The following is a 20,609-nucleotide window of genomic DNA, read 5'->3' as shown; positions in this document are numbered from 1 at the left end:
TTAAAATTCATTACGGTCAAAGACACATTGCCATTAGTACCCTCCAAAATATTCTTCCTTGTTTTAAATACATTTATCCCATCATTTTTGCCCCTTTATGAAGTAGCTTTAGAGGTTATCTTTTGTTACCATCCTTATGGGATGGGATTAAAAAATACAGAGAATGATGCTAAATGCCATCCAATGTTGATAAAAATATAACGGTGTGTTCTGGTTTCTCTTATTCACCAGCTCTTGCTTTTCATCAAAGTCAAAATGATCCTGAAAAATAAACACCTTAAATAAATTCAAGATATCAAGGCAGCCATGAGAGTACAACTAGAGACGCTCATGAAAAAGACTTCCAGAACTGCCTCAGAAAGTCACAAGAGGGGCCAGCAAGATAGCTCAGCAGACTAAACACCTGCTTTGGCAAGCACAGGGACTAGGATTTAATCCCCAGTCCCACGTGCTGCGCTGGCCCCTCCCCCAGGTGTGTTGAGCCAGTGAATGGGTCCTGCCGTGGTGACACATGCCTGTAATCCCAGCACTAGGAAAGCTGAAAACAGGAGGATCACTATGAGTCCGGCCTGTGTAGTGAGACACTGTACCAAATATATAAGTGAAAAAAAAAGAAAAGAAAAAGAAAGTCACAAGAATGATAGGATAAGCATATTTAATGTGAGGGGGGTATTTATTAATGGTAATGTATATTTTACTATAATAATTTTTTAAAATGTAAACATTTACTATATTAATCATACTTCATATATATTATATATGTATATATTCATGTGTTTATGTGTGTATATATGCATGTGTGAGTATATTCCTTTGGTGAGGTTTTTTTCAGAGGTGGCTGGATCCAGAGTGTGATTCATGGTACAGGGCTGAGATCAAGAGCCCTAGGATTAAGGGCTTGATTGCTACCGGCCCTAAGGAGCCTGGATGAGGTATAAGAAATAGAAAGAATTATGGTCATGGCTTGCTTGCTTTTGTTATCTTCCTCCTCCCATCTCTTCTTTGATGCCCATCTGCCACACGACTCTGGCTGAAATCTCTACCAAATGTGAGCTAAATACACCTGCCCCTTTAACTTGAGGAACTGGCTATTTTGTTTCAGCAAAGAGAGAAAAGTAACTAAGATACTTGCCATACTCTTTGTGCCCAGCTTCTGTTCGCTAGATCTAATGAAAATCTATAGAGAGCTGGCAGAGCTTGCCAAGACTAAACAGAAGAAACATTTTTAAGAGGTCAAGTCCTTTATGCATATTGTTTTTTTGTTCTACGAAAGAGAGTTAATTTGGAAGGGCACCTTCCAAAAGAGGGATTTGGAAGAGTACCTTGTCATATCACCTCAGGAAATAACTATTAAAATATTATAGTGGCCTTGTCAGTATTTACCTTTACATAGTGTTTTCAAAGTGTTACCCAGTGACATTTATTAAGTGCCACTGTGTGCCAGGCATTGTGCTAGGAACTGGAGCTTCAAAGAAAAATGTTATTTTTGCTTTTAATGAATAGAAAACAGAAACATATTAAACATAATCAAACATAATAAATATTTTTCATTAAATTGAATTATATACACACATGCATTTGTGTGTACTGGATCTCACTGTAAAACATATTTCTGTGGGGAAAAAGTTTGAAAAGCACTGTGATTGGAAATGGATCTGTTAAACCAATAAAACACAGATAAAATGATGAATAACTGCAAAATGTACATGAAAAAGGAATGATACATTTACCCTCAATATCAAGAAAGATTTCATGGGATATAGCCTTTGAAGTGGGTCTTGAAACCTGAGCTGAAACAGCACAGGTTGGTTGGGCAGGAATTGCCAGTCTGCCCCATCACCTAACATGGTATCTGTAAGTTTCCAGCACTCTGAGTAGATTCTTCCCATCCAGTGTGGAGCCTGATGGGGAAGGATAGAAACTGCCTGTGCTCCTTCAGCATTTGAGATTTCTCTTCCAACCTAAAGTGATAAATATATAGCACTTCAGATAAGAGTTCAGCTACACACTTGAGATCCATCCCTCCAGTATTACATACCTGTGTGCACATCCACGCATACATACACACAGGAGTTTAGAAGATTGTGTTATGATTAGGCTTTGAGGAGATGCTTTCATTATTCCCTGACCTAGTATCAGCCCCTTTTACCTTTATAGACATGTGTAGAAATGTGTGAACTGGTTAGTGTACTGTAGCGACAGCACTGTAAAACTCAAGAGAGGTCACTCATTGAAAGAACCTTCTTGAGTCTTACTAGGTTCCCTGTAAGGCACTGTATATGTGAAGATGAAGAGCCCAGCCTTTATCTAAAGGAATACAGAACCAAAGTGGAGAGAGAGAGGAGGCAAGCTATCATAGCTTGGGCAAGAAATGGTCTGACAGAATGAAAAAGGAAGACATGAGAGCACAGAGGATAGCCCTAGTTCAAAGAAGCCTTCTTAGAAAAGTGAGAGTTGACTGGAGTTTTCATGGGTGATTGGGGGTTAGTAGGCAAAGAGGCAGGAACGGAACACTCTCAGTGGAAATCACCTTCCGGAGCATCGAGATATGGGCACAAGGCATGTGAATGGGGCATTTAAAAAATTATTACAATCAAAAGCATGTTACCCCTAATTCCCTTCGTTTCAAACACACTTGTCATTCTTTTTCTTTGATAGGGTCTCACTATGTAGTTTTGGCTGGCCTTGAACTTACGATGATACTCATGCTTCAGCTCGCAAACACAGGATTACATGCATGTGCCACTATCCTTGGCCCTTCTTGTTGTTTTCTGATCTCTTCTTTTATGAGTGTTTTTACACAGTGTGATAAAAAACACAGTACGCTGCAAGGTGTATTCCAAAGGAGAGAGACATTACCATGGGTCTCATTCACCAGCTCTAGTCACTGTGTGACTACTGGCTCTTCCCCAAAGTCAAAATGACCATGAAAGGAAAACATTTTTAATGAATTCAGGATATCAAGACAGCTATAATACAACTAAAGGCACAATAAAATACTTTCAGAACTACTTCAGAACTACTTTTGAAAATGGTAAGAACAATGCGATGTGTTTTCAAAGTGGAGTATGTTGAGGGGAATTAGTAGCAATGCATCTTTTACTGTAATAAGTGTTTTAAATTTAAGCATTAACCGTGTTTTTTGATTGCATTTTATACATAACAACACATTCACTCACTTTTTGGGAGCCTAAATGGTCATCTTCATCAGCCAGTGACCTCAGTGTTAAAGAAACTACCCAGGAATTCTCCTAGGAACCTGCCACATGAATTTAGGAGCTGCTGACATCACATGTCTTCAAGATACAGCAACGCAACACTATAGAGTGATTCATACTGGCTCATGAAAGCCAGTTCTGCACATTTCTCTCTAATTTGCACTTCAATGACCTCATTGTTGTTAGCTTGAAATTGATCACAATGGAAATATTTATACAATAGAAATAAACAAAATAAACCACAAATCAGGGCTTCTGCACACCCACTTCTTGTCATGGAGAACAGATTGCTCATCACTTACCAGCACACAACATTAACCTCTTTTGCATTTGGAAGCATTTCTGGAGACCACGCATCTTGTCTTTTCTCCTCCATAGTCATTTTGAGTTGCCAAGGAGTTCACCGCAGATCTCTAAGCAGATGAATAAAAGTAAAAGACTCACAGGGACAGGATGTAAGGCGCTGTCTTTCTCCCCTCTGGTTTCAGGCTAAAGGAGATTCAGATGAGTGAATATGATGCTGCCACTTATGAAAGGTTTTCAAGTGCTGTTCGACGACAGGTGTCCTCCCTCCGAATCATCCTGGATAATTTACAGGTAATCTCATATCTATGGGACAAGAAAATGAATGATCTGGGTCCTGGACCCATCCCACAACTGTTGGAGAAATTTATCTGACCTCTAATCAGTCAATCAGAAAAAATTAATCAGTGCCAAAGCATCTGAATAAACCTGTGAACTTATGCCTTAGCTCCCTGAGTTGAGTTCTCCAAAGAAAAATATTTGTCCTCACCTTCCCTGCCATCCAGGAAACAGTTTTTTTGCCAGTAACCCTAGGACATACCCAGTTTCCTGACTTCCCTCAGGGAAGATCTATGAACGTCTCATCTCTACTGGAAATTTACAAGTGGAATTTTCCTCTACAAATCATATTACTGTGGTAGAAGAAGCAAGGGCGTGTTCTGGATCACCCATGGTACCCTCTGTGCCTCTGGCTCTTTTCATCCCCCACCTTTGGCCCAGCTTTGCCTGGCTTTTGGCGCCTTCACACCGTTGTTGCCTTAGAACCAGCAAATGCTGCTAGTATTTGTAAGAATATGGGTTAAGGCTCTTCAGTATTTCCTAAGCAAGAAATTGTTACTTCTGTCATATCATTAAGGAAGAGCAAATATTCCCTAAAGGTAGACATGTAGAAATTGATTTTTGTCTGAAGAAAGCAAAGAAGGTAAAAGTGTAGGGCCCACACCATGACGTATTTCTTACCTCTGTTTGAGAATCTTGTATTTAAGTATTTGATGCTGGTTGCCTTCAGTTTTACCCTTTCATACTTTGGTTCTTGTTTGTAATTGTTCTTTTGAGGAAATCTTTATTGCCATTTGATGAGATATTGGGGATTAGAAGTTCTATGATAGGGCTGGTGAGATAGCTCAGTGAGTAAGCACCTGTTTAGGCAAGTGCAGGGACAGGGGTTTGATCCCCAGTACCACATACCACCCTGGTCCCACCCCTGGGCATGCTGAGTGGGAGACTGAGACCCAGCATCATGGTTCATGCATGTAATCCCAGCACTGAGGAGGTTGAAAACAGGAGGATTCCTATGAGTCCAAGCTGCATAGTGAGACCCTGTACCAAAGACATAAAAAATAAAAAAAAAGTTCTATGATACAGTTTTAATCCATTGTTTTACCCAAAACCCTGAGAAAGCTTAACTTCTTTTTTAAAGAATAGGAAGAATTTATTGAGAAAAAGAAAGCTTCTGTCTCTGAGGGACAGAAGGGGGTCTGGAAAGTAGGTTGCCCACCAACTCCGCTTCTTAAGAGCGTTTTATTGAGCAAAGTCATGAGTTGAGGCAGACTTACGGTGGGACAGAAGTATGACCAGTCAGTGAGATTACAAGTATAGCCACTTAAGCAAATCATAGGATGAGTGTGAAGTGAGACAAAACTATGGCCAGTCAATAAGTACATAACAAGTATAGTTGGTAGGGTAATCTTGATTAAATGAAGATCAAATGGGGAAACAAGTCATGTAAAAGTGCACATGGGATGGATGGACAAGGACTTTCCTGGAAGGGGTAGGGGTTAGGAGTTTTTTCCTCCAACCCAGGGTGACTGATGCCTACTCAGAATATCAATCACTGCTGTGATTGTTAAGAAGTTAAGCTTTCCCAGAGTTTTGGGTAAAACAATGGATTAAAACTGTATCATAGAACTTTTTTATTATTATTTTATTTTTTATGTATTTGGTACAGGGTCTCACTATGCAGCTTGGATTCATAGTAATCTTTAAGGGAAGTATATAGATGAGTAGTTCTTTTTCCTAAAGCCTGGCCTTCAGTGAATATGCCTCTAGCCGCATTGTCTTCTGCATTGACCTCTTGCAGGCCCAGCCCTCTCTGACTTCCTACAATATTTCTGCCTTAGTTATCTATAATATATCTCCCCCAAGAAAGGGCTTTGTTCAATAAAACATCCCCCTAACTGCCGTGAAGGGGCAAAGCTCAAAGTCTAATCTGGCTACTTTCAGCTGAACATGGTCACAGTTGTGATCCACAGTCAAAGATACTCCACAGACGCTCTGTCTAAAGGCCCTCGATAGACATTAGGTATTCTTGTCTTGGGTAAACATACAGCTTTATGTCTGGATGAGGCAAGGCAGAAACAGTTAAGTTTTCATGGGCCAAATAATGAAATCAACAGGATAATTATGAATATGGCCAACACAGTTCTCTACCAGGAGGAGGCAGTGATATTTTTCCATAAAGAGGATAAAGAGAGTGTCCAGGGAGTTTCAGAATCTGATATGTCATTAACCTGTCATCAAGTATCTTAATCAGCTACTGAAATATTAACAGAAGGATCAGGAATATACACAAATGTTAAGCTTTTATAATTACACAAGTACCCCTTCATGCTCCTGCTAGAATGTCTAATCCCATCCAATTTTGGAGTATGGCTTGCTTCATTAATTTTACTTCTTCATTTAGAAGAGAGAGTCCAGTTGCAGTGTCTTTTTTTTTTTTTTTTTTTTTTTTTTGGACCTGGGGATTGAACTCAGGCCCTTGCGCTTGCCAGGGAAGCGCTTATTCCACTGAGCCATCTCTCTGGCCCCCTGCAGTGTCTTTTAAGGCCCACTGAGTACGTGACAATTCTAACCCTAGAGAAGGGATAAAGATAAAAGCCAGTGAGACATACTTCCAGATCATCAGTACCATAGTCAGGGAAAATTTGCAAGTTTGTCAATACTTTTGACATGTCTGCCTTATAACTATGTGAATCCCAGCATGCATCTTCCTATCTACCCAGAGAGTATCCAGGGCCACAAATTGGCTCTACAGGACCAGGAAGTGCCATGGGGGCTGTTCATATAATTCTAGAGTGAGTAAACAAGTTTGTTGCAAACCAGTATTCATCCTGTAAAGTTATTGTGTATATACATTGTCAGGGGAAGGTGTCCATTCTAAGTATTTAGTAAAGTTAGGCCAATGGGAACAGGACCGATTCTTCTGTTCCCAACATAAGGGGTCTTTCTACTAAGATGCCCTATACTGGGGGTTAGCCATAGATAATCATCACTGTTATGATTTAGTTGTCCTCCCAAAGCCTCATGCAGTCATTAGGGAAGCTTCTAAGGTTTGTGATTAATTTATGATCCAATGCTAGGATTATGGGTGTAACTGCTTGTTATGTTTTGTGTCTAGTTGTCCCCCCACAGCCCCATGCAATCAGGGGGCAGGGACTTCTACAGTTTGAGATTAGCTCATGATCCTCTGGGATTATGGGTGATCCAAGTCTGGGATTATGGGTCTGAGTACTGCTGGGATTATGGGTGTGAGTCCCTCCCCCAGCCTGGGAAGATAGCCTGAATAAAACATAAGACAGACAGAGAGACAGACTTCCTGGGTTTTTTTGGCAGAACCAGGGATTGAACTCAGATCGTTGCATTTGCCGGTCAAGCACTTATCCTACTGAGCCATCTCCCCGGCTCTATTGCCATTGTTGCTGTTGCTCTTTCATTTTGTTCTTGCTCTTTGCACTGCCTGAAAAGATGCTCTCTGCCCTGTATCACTCTGCCTTGGAGCCAGCTGAGTATGGACTGAAACCTCTAGGACTGTGAGCTAAATAAATCTTTCCTTCCTTCATTTTGAGTGTCAGGTATTTGTCCCAGCAATGAGAGAAAAGTAATTGAGACACTGTTATATCCTCCCTGGGATGGATAGCCTGAATACAATATAAGGAAGGGAGAGCAGCTTGCCTCTCTCTCTCTGCTGCTGCTGCTGCTCTTCACTTTGCTCTTTTCTGTTTTCTGCCACCATGAACTGCTGCCCTTTGCTATGTGCCACTCTGTCTTGGAGCCAACTGATTATGGACCCCAACCTCCACAAACCTGTGAGCTAAATAAACCTTTCCTTCCTTAATTTTAGATGTCAGAGATTTTTTCCCAGCAATGAGAAAAAAGTAATGGAGACAATCCCCTATCTGAAAGTAGCCATCTTGATATCGTATGGTTGTTAGCCTTCAGGCTATAATCCTTATTCTTGCATACTAAGCATCCTACTAGAACCTTTAGAGAGGCTTTAGTGGTGTTGTTAGAAAAAAATTATATTATGTCCAGGATCACTAAGACTATAGTTGATAGGCCACTCAGCTGCTTAATGATGGACTAAACTATGAACCACTGAACTCTTTCATAACTCATCAATCTAGTCTTGTAGTTTATTCAAATCAGGATGAAGCGAAGATACCCACCAGGGAAGTCCTGAGGTATTTAACAAAGGGAGAAGGCCACATATCCAGCAAATGTTTGTTGTAATGACTGCATATTCTTGTGCCCACCTTAGAAAGAAATTGCATTCACTCTTAAGTAGTAAAGTGATCAGTAAAAGAGTTAAGAGTAACATCTTAGATTACTCATCTGAAGACTTTGTTTTCTCTTGAACAAGAACTTTAAGTCTTCTCTGGGATTGCAGGAATATTCTGGTGATGGTTGCTCACACTCAGTGACAGTCTCTGGTTCTCAGGACTTTATTCAGGTGTGGTGTATCCAGGAGTCCATGCCTGCTACCTTGACAGCTGATGGAATTGAAAGGATCACAGTGTATGGTCCTTCCCAAGGTGGTCCTAGGGAAGGAGATGATGAGGGAAGAGACTACCAGTATTAAGTCTCCAGAGTGGAATATGGGATTTCCCTTTTCTATAGGCTGAGCTCCCATTAGCTGTTGAAGAGTCCAGTGAGGTGACACCCTTCAGTAAGGCATCTATTTCCCTAATGAAGAGATAATTGTTATTGAGAAAAGAGTGTCAAGAAAGCATTTCAAATAGACTGAATCCTAGAAATCTGTGGTGCATTTCTTATTTTGATAAGAGCTAAAGGTAGTAAGTGAGGCCATTGTTGGTGAGTCTCCTGAGCTATTTTGAAAAGATGTCTCTTTTGGGTCTCATTCATTGTTTTCTATCTTTCCTGATTATTATGGCCTCCTTGCACAGTGGAGGGGATAGAGAATGCTGAATACCTGAGAGACACTCTGTGTAAATGTTGGTTTAAAGAAGCCCCAATATCCCTCTGTGAGCTCTTAGGAAGTCCAAATCTGGGAATAATTTTCAAGACTAAAAGTTTTACCACCTCTTCTGCCTTTTCTGTTCTACAAGGAAAGACATCATCCAGTTTTTGAAGGTATCTACCCAGACTAATAAGTGTTGAACATATTTAGTCTTTGGCAAATGAGTGAAATTAAGCTGCCAGTAAGTCCAGAAACCATTCTTAAGGGACTGAGTTAGCAATTGTAACCCACTGGTTCTTCAATACTTCTACTGATGGAGTCTAATATATTTTTTTAAGTCCCTCCTGGTTTAGCTATAATTATCTGTAAAATCTGATGACTTATGAGAAGTAGATTATAACAATAACACATTATTTTTGATCAATGAAAAACTCTTTAAGTTCTTGTTCATAGACAGCAATACATATTTTATTTGTAAAACCTGTATAAGCATCATTTTGATTAGTTGACAATGTGGGTGTATATATATTAGAATATTTAGACAGTAGAAAATATCTCTCCTCAGAATGGAAGCTGATCTTTAGACATAAATAAAAGCAGGTGAAGATATAGTTATCCCAGTTATAGCGTCAGTGTTACCTTTTATCTGATGGCTCCTTTTTAATCAAAGTATGATGACTGGACAGAAGGCCAGGACTGAAATAAAGAAGCAAGAGACACATGCAGATGTCTAGCAATAGGCTACTTTCCCCCTGTAGTCATGATTACTCAGGGCTCCTCCATGGAGATGATAGGTGGAGGTGCCAATCCAGCCAGAGGGAGAGGGCAGAGTACCCTGGGGGTTTAGTCTCCTAGATGAGCTAGGAAAATGAGTTTGAGTTCTGGGGCCTCTGCCTCAAAGTGCAGTCTTACTTCCAGTGGTCACCTTTGCAGTCAGGGCACGGTATGGGGGGCCTCTTAAAGTGTCACTCTTAAAGTGGCTTGATTTTTGGCAACATTAACAGGTTAAGCTGTTGAACTCTTCTTAGAGCCCTGAAAATTAGACTTAGGGCCTGTATTTTTTAAGGCTTCAATAAAAGCCTTTTTGGTTTCTTTAGAAAGCCTCACTTTTAAAAATATCTGAATTATGTCAGGAGATGAGGAAAAGTTTTATCATATCTAAGAAGAAATATCTTCAAGAAAATTAATAGATGATTAATTTCAAGATCTGTGAAATGGAAGAATTAAGCCTTTTATTTTAAAATCTATGTGCAGTTGTGTAGGATAAAATAGCATAAGATTTGATATAAACTAGGTAAACAGCCTAACATTGAATGATCGCATGTTCTTCTGTAATTACCTATTTAACAAGTGCTTATTGTCCTGGGCAATGAAGCAACTAAAGAATTTCCAGGTGGGCTCTGAGCTTCACAGTGGGGCAGTAGTCAACTGAGGGCTAAAATGGGTAGTTCAGAGGGGAGAAGCAATGACAGGTGGGACTTGTACTAAGATAACTAAAAAATAGAATAATTTAATAGTTCATTTACTGAAGTTCTTCATGTATACCAGCCAGTCCATATATATTATATATTTTGTATATTTCAAAGAAGGAACTCAAAGAGGAGAATTTCCTTATGTTTCATAGAGAAGTTTGCACATGCCTATATGGGGCAGGTGAGAAAAAGCTTCATGGAGAAGGTAACATTTGAGTTCATTCTTGAGAACTGCTGAGGAATTTTCCAGTGGTTCAGGAGCTGTGCATAGGAAACAGCAAGTAAAGGTGCACAGAGGTAAGGAGGAGCATGGAGAGAGGAGCAAGTGCCTGAGCACTTGACCAAGAAGAATATGAACAGGTAGGAGACAGTGGTGAGGAAGACTCCTGGCAGAGCCTTGCAACCAGCTTATGTATCATCAAACTGTATATGCAGCAGCAGCAGAGACCATCTTAAGAGTCACAGTACTAGAAAGGGATGCAAAATGCATTTAATTAAATGGATTAACTTGCATCAGTTAATGTATTTGATTGGTGCTCATTGGGCACCATGCTCTAGTTACTTTGTTTATTTATTTTTGTATTTTAGGGAAGGGTCTATGGGGTGTTCAGGGTCTCACTGTATAGACTGGACTCATAGTGCTTCTCCTGTTTACAGCCTCCCAAGAGCTGGGATTACAGGTGTGTGCCACCACACCCAGTCTCAATTGCTGTCTCTGTGCAGGGCCCACACGGCAGGCCCGGGAATCAAACCCCTGGCCCCTGCACCTGCTTGCAGGTGCTTTAATCCTCTGAGCTATTTGGCCAGCCCTTATAGTTACTTTTAGAAGCACTGTTTAAAGTAAATGGCATTATGTTTATAAGATCAACTGAAAGGAGAGTATTCAGATCCATTACGGTGTCTTTTCATAGTATCGCGCAGCACCAGCCTGGATTAGAACTAGGGTTAGTATTAAGGAATGACTCCTGCCAAACATCACAGCCACAAGACCAGTTTTACTTTAAAGCTTTCAAAAAAAAAAATGAAAAAAAGTTGGGAAAGGCTCTGGTGAAAGCTACAAATAAGGTTACATGAAAGGAAAACAAGAACGTGTCACCTATTTTAAAGGGATTGGGCTATAGTAAATTATTCAGTACCTTCAATGGAGTTAACTATCTCAGAAAAATCTTTACTCTCTTCTTCCCTATGCATCTAAAATAGATAAAATAGGCTTAAATAATACCAAAAATGTTAAGATGTGATCTTTACATATGATACTAGCATTATGACAACAGCAAGCATTTCCCAGGCATTCTGTTGGGTGCTTGACATTGAAGCACTGCTATCCAGGTCACCCCACCCCATCGTCATGTCGTGATCATAATCATCACTTAGTGGGTAACAGGGCCAGCTCCAGAGCCAGACGGTCTGGGTTCTGTAAAATGGAAATGGTGCATAATAGGACAGCGATGAAGATGAATCCAGATGATAGGTATAAAGCCTATAAGACAGTGCTTAGCACATTCTCTCCCATAGAACTAGATTCAATTAGATTCATTATTACTTACTTTTGCTTACTGATATTTGTCAGCCTGGACTATAAGCCTGATACTCAGTCAAGTACTTTTTGCATTTGTTATGCTGTTTAATCACTATAATAATAATGAATAGCCTTAGAAGTATTATTTTCTATGTTTGATAGTTAGGAAATTAAGATAGTTACCTAAATGGATTATGTTCATAAGCCTATGAAATATAGATATTTTGTCCCCATTTTATAAATAGAGAAACTGACAATCAGAAAGATGGTGTAACTTTTCCTAAATTATATGAACAGTGAAGCAGGTGTCTGAACCAAAAGTTCAGGTTCCTATTACCTGCTGAAACTGTTACCTTCAACTTCTCCACTTCCATAAACAGTATAATATTTATCTATAGTCATAAAATATCTTGCATCATGGTCCAAATGCTAACACATCTTCAAATGCTTCTCTTACTACATTTTTATTTTAATCTCTAGAGGAATTATACTCAGGTGGGGCTTTTAGTCCTCAATTTAGAGAGACTGGGCTACTGGAAAGCACAGCTGCTGGCCCATATTCTACAGGATTGTAACTTGGAAACTTCAGATTGTAACTTGAAACTTCAGATTGTAACTTGATCAAGGACACTTTGATTTGTCCCTTTCTGCCAGCATCTCTGAGGTTGATGCGTAATCCCAGTAACATGAGTGTTTTCCTGGTGAGCAGCACCAAGCCTGGCCAGGAACTACTTTGTCAGATTGGAGGAGCAGGAAGTGCTCCTGCACCTTTGCTGATATCTGCTTCAGTGCATGCCTGTGCTGTTGTGCATATCATTTTTCTCTGACGTAGTAGGTCTAGTGACTTTGCTTGGGCTCCTGACTATTCCTTACATAATATCTTAAAGTCCTAGCTATTGAAACTTTTTCTAAATTCATATCAAGAATTTTGCCCTTAAAATAATAGTCAATTATACTTGATTCAAAATCTCAATCTTTCATTGTGGCATCCCCCCATTAGAAAATATCCATTCCCACAAAAGGCCACTGATTTAAATCATGCTGTCTAATGTTTTTCTAATCTATCATCAGTAATTTCATTCTCTGTCTAAACTAAATTAGCTGTTCTCTGATTGCCTTGGCCAGCCTGACATCTCTTCTTATCAACCAGTAATTATTTTTTCCCTCTAGTATTTCAGAATGAACTTTTGTTGAGATAGGGTCTTGAACACTGACCATGTGGCATGTCCTGTGCTTGGTTGGCACTTAGGGCACAAACACTAATAATTTATTGTCCCTATACTAAGAAGCTGTTAGTATACAGAAGAGAGATATTGACACGGATCATTTCAGTTTAATGCCACAAGTGCCTAGAGGGTGGGTACATAGAATAGAGCTAACGCCCAGAGGAGAGACACATGAACCAAGCCTTGACCAGAAAAAGGTGTCTCAGCAGGATGTACAGCTAGGAACACATCCCAGTGTTAGACCAGAGCTGGTGACGGACAGGACACTACCAAGTGTGAACTGTAGAGGAGGATGGGAGGCCAAAAGGGCATTGTGTACAGTTAGGACCTTAGACTTTCCTCTGAGTATTTTCCTCATATACAGAGACAGAAAGCATTTTATTTCTTTTGGTTACTCAATAGTAACTGTTTCTTCAGTGACATTTATTATAGTTCTATTTTGCCTAGGGATTCTTGCCTTCAATGACTAACCTTCTAGGGAAGAGGACAGATGCAGTTGCATCAGAAGACATATGTGGTAAATGCCACAGAGAAGTAAACAAAGTTATATGGGCATGTAGACAAATGTGTGAGTCAGTTCTGAGTGGGACAGTTGGAGAGAAGCTCACAGAGAAAGTGTCACTTGAGCTGGTGCAGGAAGGATGGACTTGCTTTCCACTAGTAACACTCTTCTAAGGACAGGAGTGAATGGACAGCATTGCCAGCCCTTCACAAAACTTCTATGGGAAGGAGCTATCCCTTTAAACCCAACCTCGAATGATATTTTTGAAATATATAATTGAAATTAATTACTGAACAAATAGCATATAGTGTGTAAGCCCACTTGTTTTATAAATATTTAAGTTTAACAAATATAAAATGTCTTTGTTAAATTGCCTACATGTTTCTAAATACTGACTGTTGATGTTACTTATTGCATCACTGACCAGTTGTGTTTAGTGACTGAGGACAGTTTGTGAAGCAATAGTCTAGACAGAAAAAAACCTCTGAGCAGATGAGTGTTTGAATACAAGGCAGTCTGGAGGATAGCAGGAGTTCCTAAGTTGAGGGTGGGCTTGTGGGCAGTTGGTAATGGGAGAGAAACCCAGAGAGAGCATGAAGCCCAGGCCTGGAGCACCATGCTGGGGAGATGGCCTGTAGCCTATAACCAGTGAGCACAAGGTCTCCTGAGAGAAGGAGTGTCTTCTTTGGGATATGTTGTATCCATAAAAGAGAAAGTTTTGGAGAAGACAACAGCACAAACCAGAAATCAAATCATAAAATTATTTCAGGTGAGGAATGATTGGTACCTGAAACAGAGTATTTAAAGTGAAAATGGAAATGGTGAGGCAATTTCAAGAAGCAGCAGTTTAGAGGCAGACGAGAAGACAATAACTGACTGAATGTGGGGATGAAGGGGACTAGAGATTTCAAGGACAGGAGGACACGTAGGGAACACAAGAAGAGGGAACACATGAAGAAAGCAAATATTAGCTTCACATGGTAGTGTGTTTTCTCCTTACTAGGACACTCGTATGTAAGAATGTAAAGCGTTATATTTGAAGTTGTTCAGATGTGAACCTGCAGCTCAGGAGCAAAGCTAGGACCAGACAGAGTCACATGTCTTTCTGGATATCTGTATTGTTTTGGTTACTTGCATCTCAAGCCAAGAAAGCTGTGTTGACTAAGGCAAGACTAGGGAGCAGAGAAGGAAGAAGGGTAAAGACAGCCATGTTAAGGGATGACTAAATTTCAGGGGAAAGCAGCAAAGTGCCACTCTTTCTTTCTTAGTGCATGAGTAGCTCATCTCAGCATGTGGCGTTAGCCTCTGGGAGGACAGTTGTGACCTAGAACAGCTTGGATATAATGTCCTGACTTCCAGATTGCATAAGCATGGTTGTCTAACTCAGTCTCTGTCAGATTACCATTAAAATAGTAAAAAGTTATAAATGGTGAAAACATGCAGTGGCAGGAATTAAGGAAGGATACTAGTGACATTCAAGAAGTTTTGAATTTTTTTCCAAATACTCATATAATACAATGAAATATGACCTTAGAAATAGCATTACTAACTGCCTGCTTAGGCAGAGCACAGAGGTTGGGGTTTGATCCCCAGTGTGCTGTGCCAGCCCCACCCCCAGGGCATGCTGAGATGGTGACTGAGACTGGGCATGGCTGTGCGCACCTGTAATCTCAGCACTTGGGAGGCTGAAAACAGGAAAAGTAGACCCTGTGGAACCCTGTACTAAATACAAAAAGAAAAGAGAAGAGAAGAGAAGAGAAGAGAAGAGAAGAGAAGAGAAGAGAAGAGAAGAGAAGAGAAGAGAAGAGAAGAGGAGTACAGCATTACTAGCAAGTAAGTGCATGCACCCTACGAGAATCTTAGATCTCTTGAAACCCCGTGATTGTTGAGGTGGAGAAAAAGAAGAGGCACATCACCTAGCTTCTGTTTTGTCAGCACCAAGCAGCAGCATCTGAAAGCAGCAGTGCAGAAGAGGAGGGTGGAGAGGTCTAGGTGTCACTCAGCAGCAGCAACAAGCAGAACTAGAACGGGCATAGCATGTGGAAAGATCAGCCTTCACTTGCACTTGGCTTTTAAGACCAGATCAAACAAAAGCCAAATGCTGAGAGTGGGCCCTATTCCAGTGGCTTTTCCAAACAAAATAAGAAATGATGTAGAGATGAAGTCTTCATGCTGGGAATGTCCACAGTTTCAGCCCCCACATTCCAACTCCTATCCCATGGAGTTCTTGGGCTGGTGGTATAGATTCTGTTCAAAAATATTACTTCCTGTGTTATGGTTTTTATCCACATAGCCCCACAGCCATGTAATAGCCTTGTAATCACTTTTGGCAGGTGATTGAATCATGAGGTAAGTTGTGTGGTACTTGTCAGTGGATTACTCCACTGATGAGTTTGCAGCTAAGTGTGAGCTGAAGTCTGGTCAGAGGAGGTGGGTCAGTGGGGACTTGAAAGAGTCTCTCTCCTTCTGTCTTTCCAGGATCTCCCTCTCCCTCTCCCTCTCCCTCTCCCTCTCTCCCTCCCTTCCTCTCTCTCTTCCTTCCTCTCTCTCTCTTCCTTCCTCTCTCTCTCTTCCTTACTCTCTGCTTCTCAGTCTGTCTGACTATGGAATGAAAAGTGAGCCAAAAAAATCCTCTCCTCTTTTAAACTGTGGGTATCAAGTGTTGTCTCAGCAACAGGACAGTATCTAAGACAACCAGTTTACAATCCTCAAGGAGAATCTTAATAATAGTAACTAAATGCAAGCAAGAGAATCTAACCAATCTGTTCCTGAGCACTTTCATGTAGCCATATTGTCATTCAAAACTAAAGACACAGAAACAGTGAAATAGCCACAGGATCTACGAAAACTGTCTGTGTTGAGATGGAGTAACATGATACAGCAGATGCTTGGCTAGAATATTTCCTGCAGAAAAAAAAAATTTTTGAAAATGTCTGTTTTGCTTTCTCATAATTCAGGTAAACTCGTAATATGTGAAATAGAAAATTTACTTCAAAGGATAAGGCTAAGAAGTAGGCAGAAAGCATAAGGGAGGTAAATGCAGTAGAGATGGCAAAATTAAAAATGGAATGCTGTCACTTAAATTTGCAAGACATGTAGAACAAACTCAGCCCAGTCTTACTTAATTCTGAATACTTGAAAAGCTATTCCAGACCACTGAGGGAATCAAGAGTAAAAACCACAAGGAATCTGGCTGAGAAAAAGAGTTCAAGAGCTGACATCAAGAGCCCTGTGCTGCTGCAGCGGTGCGGGGAGTGCTCAGTAAACATGTGCCAGGTGACCCAGTGTTTCCCGACCAGCCCTCCAGAAAAGGGCACATAATATATGGTTAAAGTGATAACAAAATATAGTGAGCTGAAGTTCTAAGTTTATAAATTAAAGAAAAAAAAATCCCTGGATACCAGGCAAAACTCATGGAACCATGTACTGTTAACATTTCACAACTGAGGAGCACAACCAAAAAGTTTACAAGCAGATGAAAACAAACTGTTATCATGGCAAAAAAAAAAAAAAAAAAAAAAACCAACCTTCCCCCTGAACACTGAATGCTGAAGATAGAAGAATGTCTTCAGGATTCTGAGGGAAAAAGTTATGGCTCAAGAATTCTACGTTCAACAAAAGTAAAAAGTTGACAGAAAGATATTTTCAGATATTCAGACACTTAAAATGTCATTTAATTATCCATTCTGAAAATAAGTGTGAAATAAATATGCACAATGTATGTGCATGTGTGCACACACACACACACACACACACACTCCCAATTAAAAAGGGAATCAGAATTCCTTAACAATGGGGACCCTGTGGTCTAAAAAAAGTAACACTGGGCCCTGAAAGTAGTTAAACACAGAATCAGGTTTAAATAATCATGGCAAATGAATTTAGGAGGAAACTTAAATTTTATCAAGAAGGATTCTTTTAGGGGCTGGAGATTTGGCTTAGTGGTAGAATGCTTGCCTAGCAAGCTGGAATCCCTGGATTCAGAGCTTGGCACCAAAAACAAAAAATAAACCTCCCCTAAAAAACAATTTAACCAAAAAAAAAGTACAGTAAAATCGAAAAAGGAATGTTTCTTTTAGGGCCAGCCAGATAGCTCAGCAGATTAAACTGCCTATTTAGGCAGATGCAGGGACCAGTTCAACCCTGGCATCCTGTGCCATGTGGGCCCTGACCCCAGGGTGTGCTGAGATAGCTGACTGAGACTGGATGAGGTGGTGCGCACCTGTAATCCCAGCACTTGGGAGGCTGAAAACTTGAATCACTACAAGTCTGATCTGTGTAGTGAGACCCTGTAGACCCTGTACTAAATACCTAAAAGAGAATTATTCTTTTGAACACACAAAATATATAAAACTATGAATTTAATAATAAATAGCCTAAATTCTCATATTCTTAGAAAAATAAGACTTTTGGTTAATTTTGTTGGTTTCAGTTAACCTGGTGTGGAGGAAGAATAAAAGGAAATAGAAATGTGATAATTCACATCATAGATAAGAAAGGCAAATTTTTTTGACCTTTTTTGGTACAACTTATATATACATGATAACAACACTCATCATAAAGAATTTGTACCTGGACATAATATACTTGATTCTTTTTCCCCATTCCCCTCCTCTCTCTTTTACCTCTCTTCTGCTCTTTATAAAAGTGTTGTTTCCAGTTTTTTCTTCTGTTGTCTTTTTTCTTGTCTCTTCCTTCCTTTCCTTCCTCTTCTCCCTTATTCTTTCATTAGTCTTTTTAATTCATTGAGTTTCTTGGTACTTTCTAGGTATGCATAATGGTCACATTCAGCATAAGGAATTTGTACCTGTACATGATGTATCTTGATTCTTGTTTGTTCCCCATTAGCCTCCTATCCCTTCAACCTCTCTTCCCCTCCCTATTTATAAAAGCTTACTTTCCATTTTTTCCTTCTTGTCTCATTTTTTCTTTTCCTCTCCTTTCTCCCCCCCACCCACCCCAGTTCCCCTTCCCATTTGAACATTTTATTTCTATTTCACAATCTCTGTTATACATTTTGGTTCTTATTTACACTTTTGGTTTTTCATGCAAGAAAAACAATGCAGTATTTACACATGTGTGTCCAATTTATTTCACTTAAGAGTATGATCTCAAGGTGTGTCATTTTAGCTAGAAACATCTCAAGACTATCCTTCTTTGTGACAGAGTAGTATTCCATTGTATTAAAAAGCTACATCTCTTAACATATCAATACTTGATGAAAAATACCTGTTCCATGTTATGCCTAAGATGTTTGATATTCAGATAGATAGTGAGGTTAAGCTCCAAGCCTAGGTTGTGTGGTAATAACAATAAGTTTCTCTTCTGGAGGGTTAACAACCTGTTTGAAGACCAAAAATTAGAGAAAAAGGAGGGCCACAAGGAAAGCCAACATTTTGATCCTAGACTTCCAAGGTCAATTAAGACTCAGGACATATGAGAACTTGTACTGTAACATCATGGAACACAGTTGAGTCCCAAATTTTCTGATCAAGGAGATTATGGGGCCACACAGCAACGTGATTGATGATATAGAGTGTGCCTAAGGAGAGTCATATGGAGAGAAAACATTCTCTCAGGGTTTCACAGAGAGCAAATTGGTCAAGCAATGGCTGTGACTCATCCACATGGCTGACACTGATAAAGGATCTACAATCTGAGGTACAGGGTCTCAGGATAAATCCTGAGGGGATTTGACTGACCTTATTAGATCCAAAAGCTACAATTCTTGTTACATAAATCTTGCTTTATCTTGGTCTTAACCATCCAGCAGAAAAGTATACAAAAAAGTATAAGAAGTAAAGCCATGTTGTTATGTTGAGATGTACCAGACTCAGGTCAACAACTTCTGACATTGTTAGTCAAGTGGAAGACCCAATACTACTATGGACTACTGGACTATTTTGGAATATTTTGTTGAGTTCACACACCTATACTGTTTAATTGATGGAACTAAACAAAAAAAGGGGATACAGAAGAATGACCATTTTGTATCTGTGTATTCAAAATGGTTAGGATAGATATATAGCTACATTCTCTTAATTTAAGGAATAGAGGTATTTGTTCTGATAGTATTTGTAAATAGGATATCATGTCTGCATCTTGTACAACAAACAACCACTAGGAAGGCAGTATGCAATGTGTTAATTATTGAAACTGACCTACCAATTTGATTTGAAACTGTCTCATTGCTATTTATTTCTCAATAAAATTATGGAAAACAAATAAAATAAAAAACTACATGTCTTTATCCCTTTCACTGGCTGATGGGCACTTGGGTTGCTTGTAAGATTTAGCTATTACAACCTGTACCACTATAAATATAGTTCTGTATATATATATCTATAGTGTGATATTTTTAATTCATCCATGAAGATACCAAGAAGGGGAATAGCTGGGTCCGATGGGACCTCTATTCCAACACTGGAAAAGGATTCCTTTCACACACAGCTCCACCAGCATTTGTTGTTGTTTGATTTCCTGATAATAGCCATCCTTTCTAGGGTGAGATAGAATCTCAGCACTTTTTTAATTTGCATAGCTTGAATGGCCAATGATGTTGAATTTTTATATATATTTATTTGCTGTTTTTACTTCTTTGTATGAGAAATGTCTATTGCAGATGCTCATTTTTAGATTGGGCCTTTACATTTTGGGGATCTGATTTTTTTAAGTTCTTTATGTATTCTCGATAGTTGTCCTTTATCACAGCTGACAAAAATTTCTTCACACTCCATGGGTTGTACCTTCAGTCTATTGGATGGTTTCTCTTCCTGTGCAAATGCTTTTTAATAAGATGAGATCACAGTTGTTGATTCTTTATGATAATTATTGTGCAGGTGGGGTTTTACTCATGAAGTCTTTGCCTACCTAGTGTTTTCAAGAGTGCTGCCTATTCTATTGTCCAGCAGATTTAGTGTTTCTGTTTTAATATTGAGATCTTTGACCCACTTCGATTTTAGTTAGGTGCATGTTGAAAGATATGGGTCTAGTTTTAATTTTCAGCATGTGGAAAGCCAGTTTTTCCAGCACCATTTATTAAACAGGCTATCTTTCTTCTAGTTAACATGTTTGGCAACCTTGTCAAAGATAAAGTACCTAAGTATGCCTGGACTTGTTTCTGCATCTTATACTTCCAATCTGTTCCATTGATCTTTTTTTTTTTTTTTTTT

At 39.5% G+C, this 20,609-nt stretch overlaps 1 protein-coding gene across 1 annotated transcript in view; it reads left to right on the top strand.

Moving 5' to 3' along the window:
* Vwa8 (von Willebrand factor A domain containing 8) overlaps positions 1-20,609 on the top strand; it is a 441,297-nt gene that overhangs the window by 356,096 nt on the left and 64,592 nt on the right. The window contains exon 40 of the mRNA XM_023700137.1: positions 3,707-3,815. Coding sequence (XP_023555905.1) covers positions 3,707-3,815 — 109 coding nt within the window. The remainder of the gene's footprint in view (positions 1-3,706; positions 3,816-20,609) is intronic.

Source organism: Octodon degus, unplaced genomic scaffold (assembly GCF_000260255.1).
Source record: "Octodon degus isolate 3935 unplaced genomic scaffold, OctDeg1.0 scaffold00122, whole genome shotgun sequence".
NCBI classification, from domain to species: domain Eukaryota; kingdom Metazoa; phylum Chordata; class Mammalia; order Rodentia; family Octodontidae; genus Octodon; species Octodon degus.
Note: the sequence above shows the minus strand (reverse complement) of the source record. Positions and strands in the feature narration are given on the sequence as shown.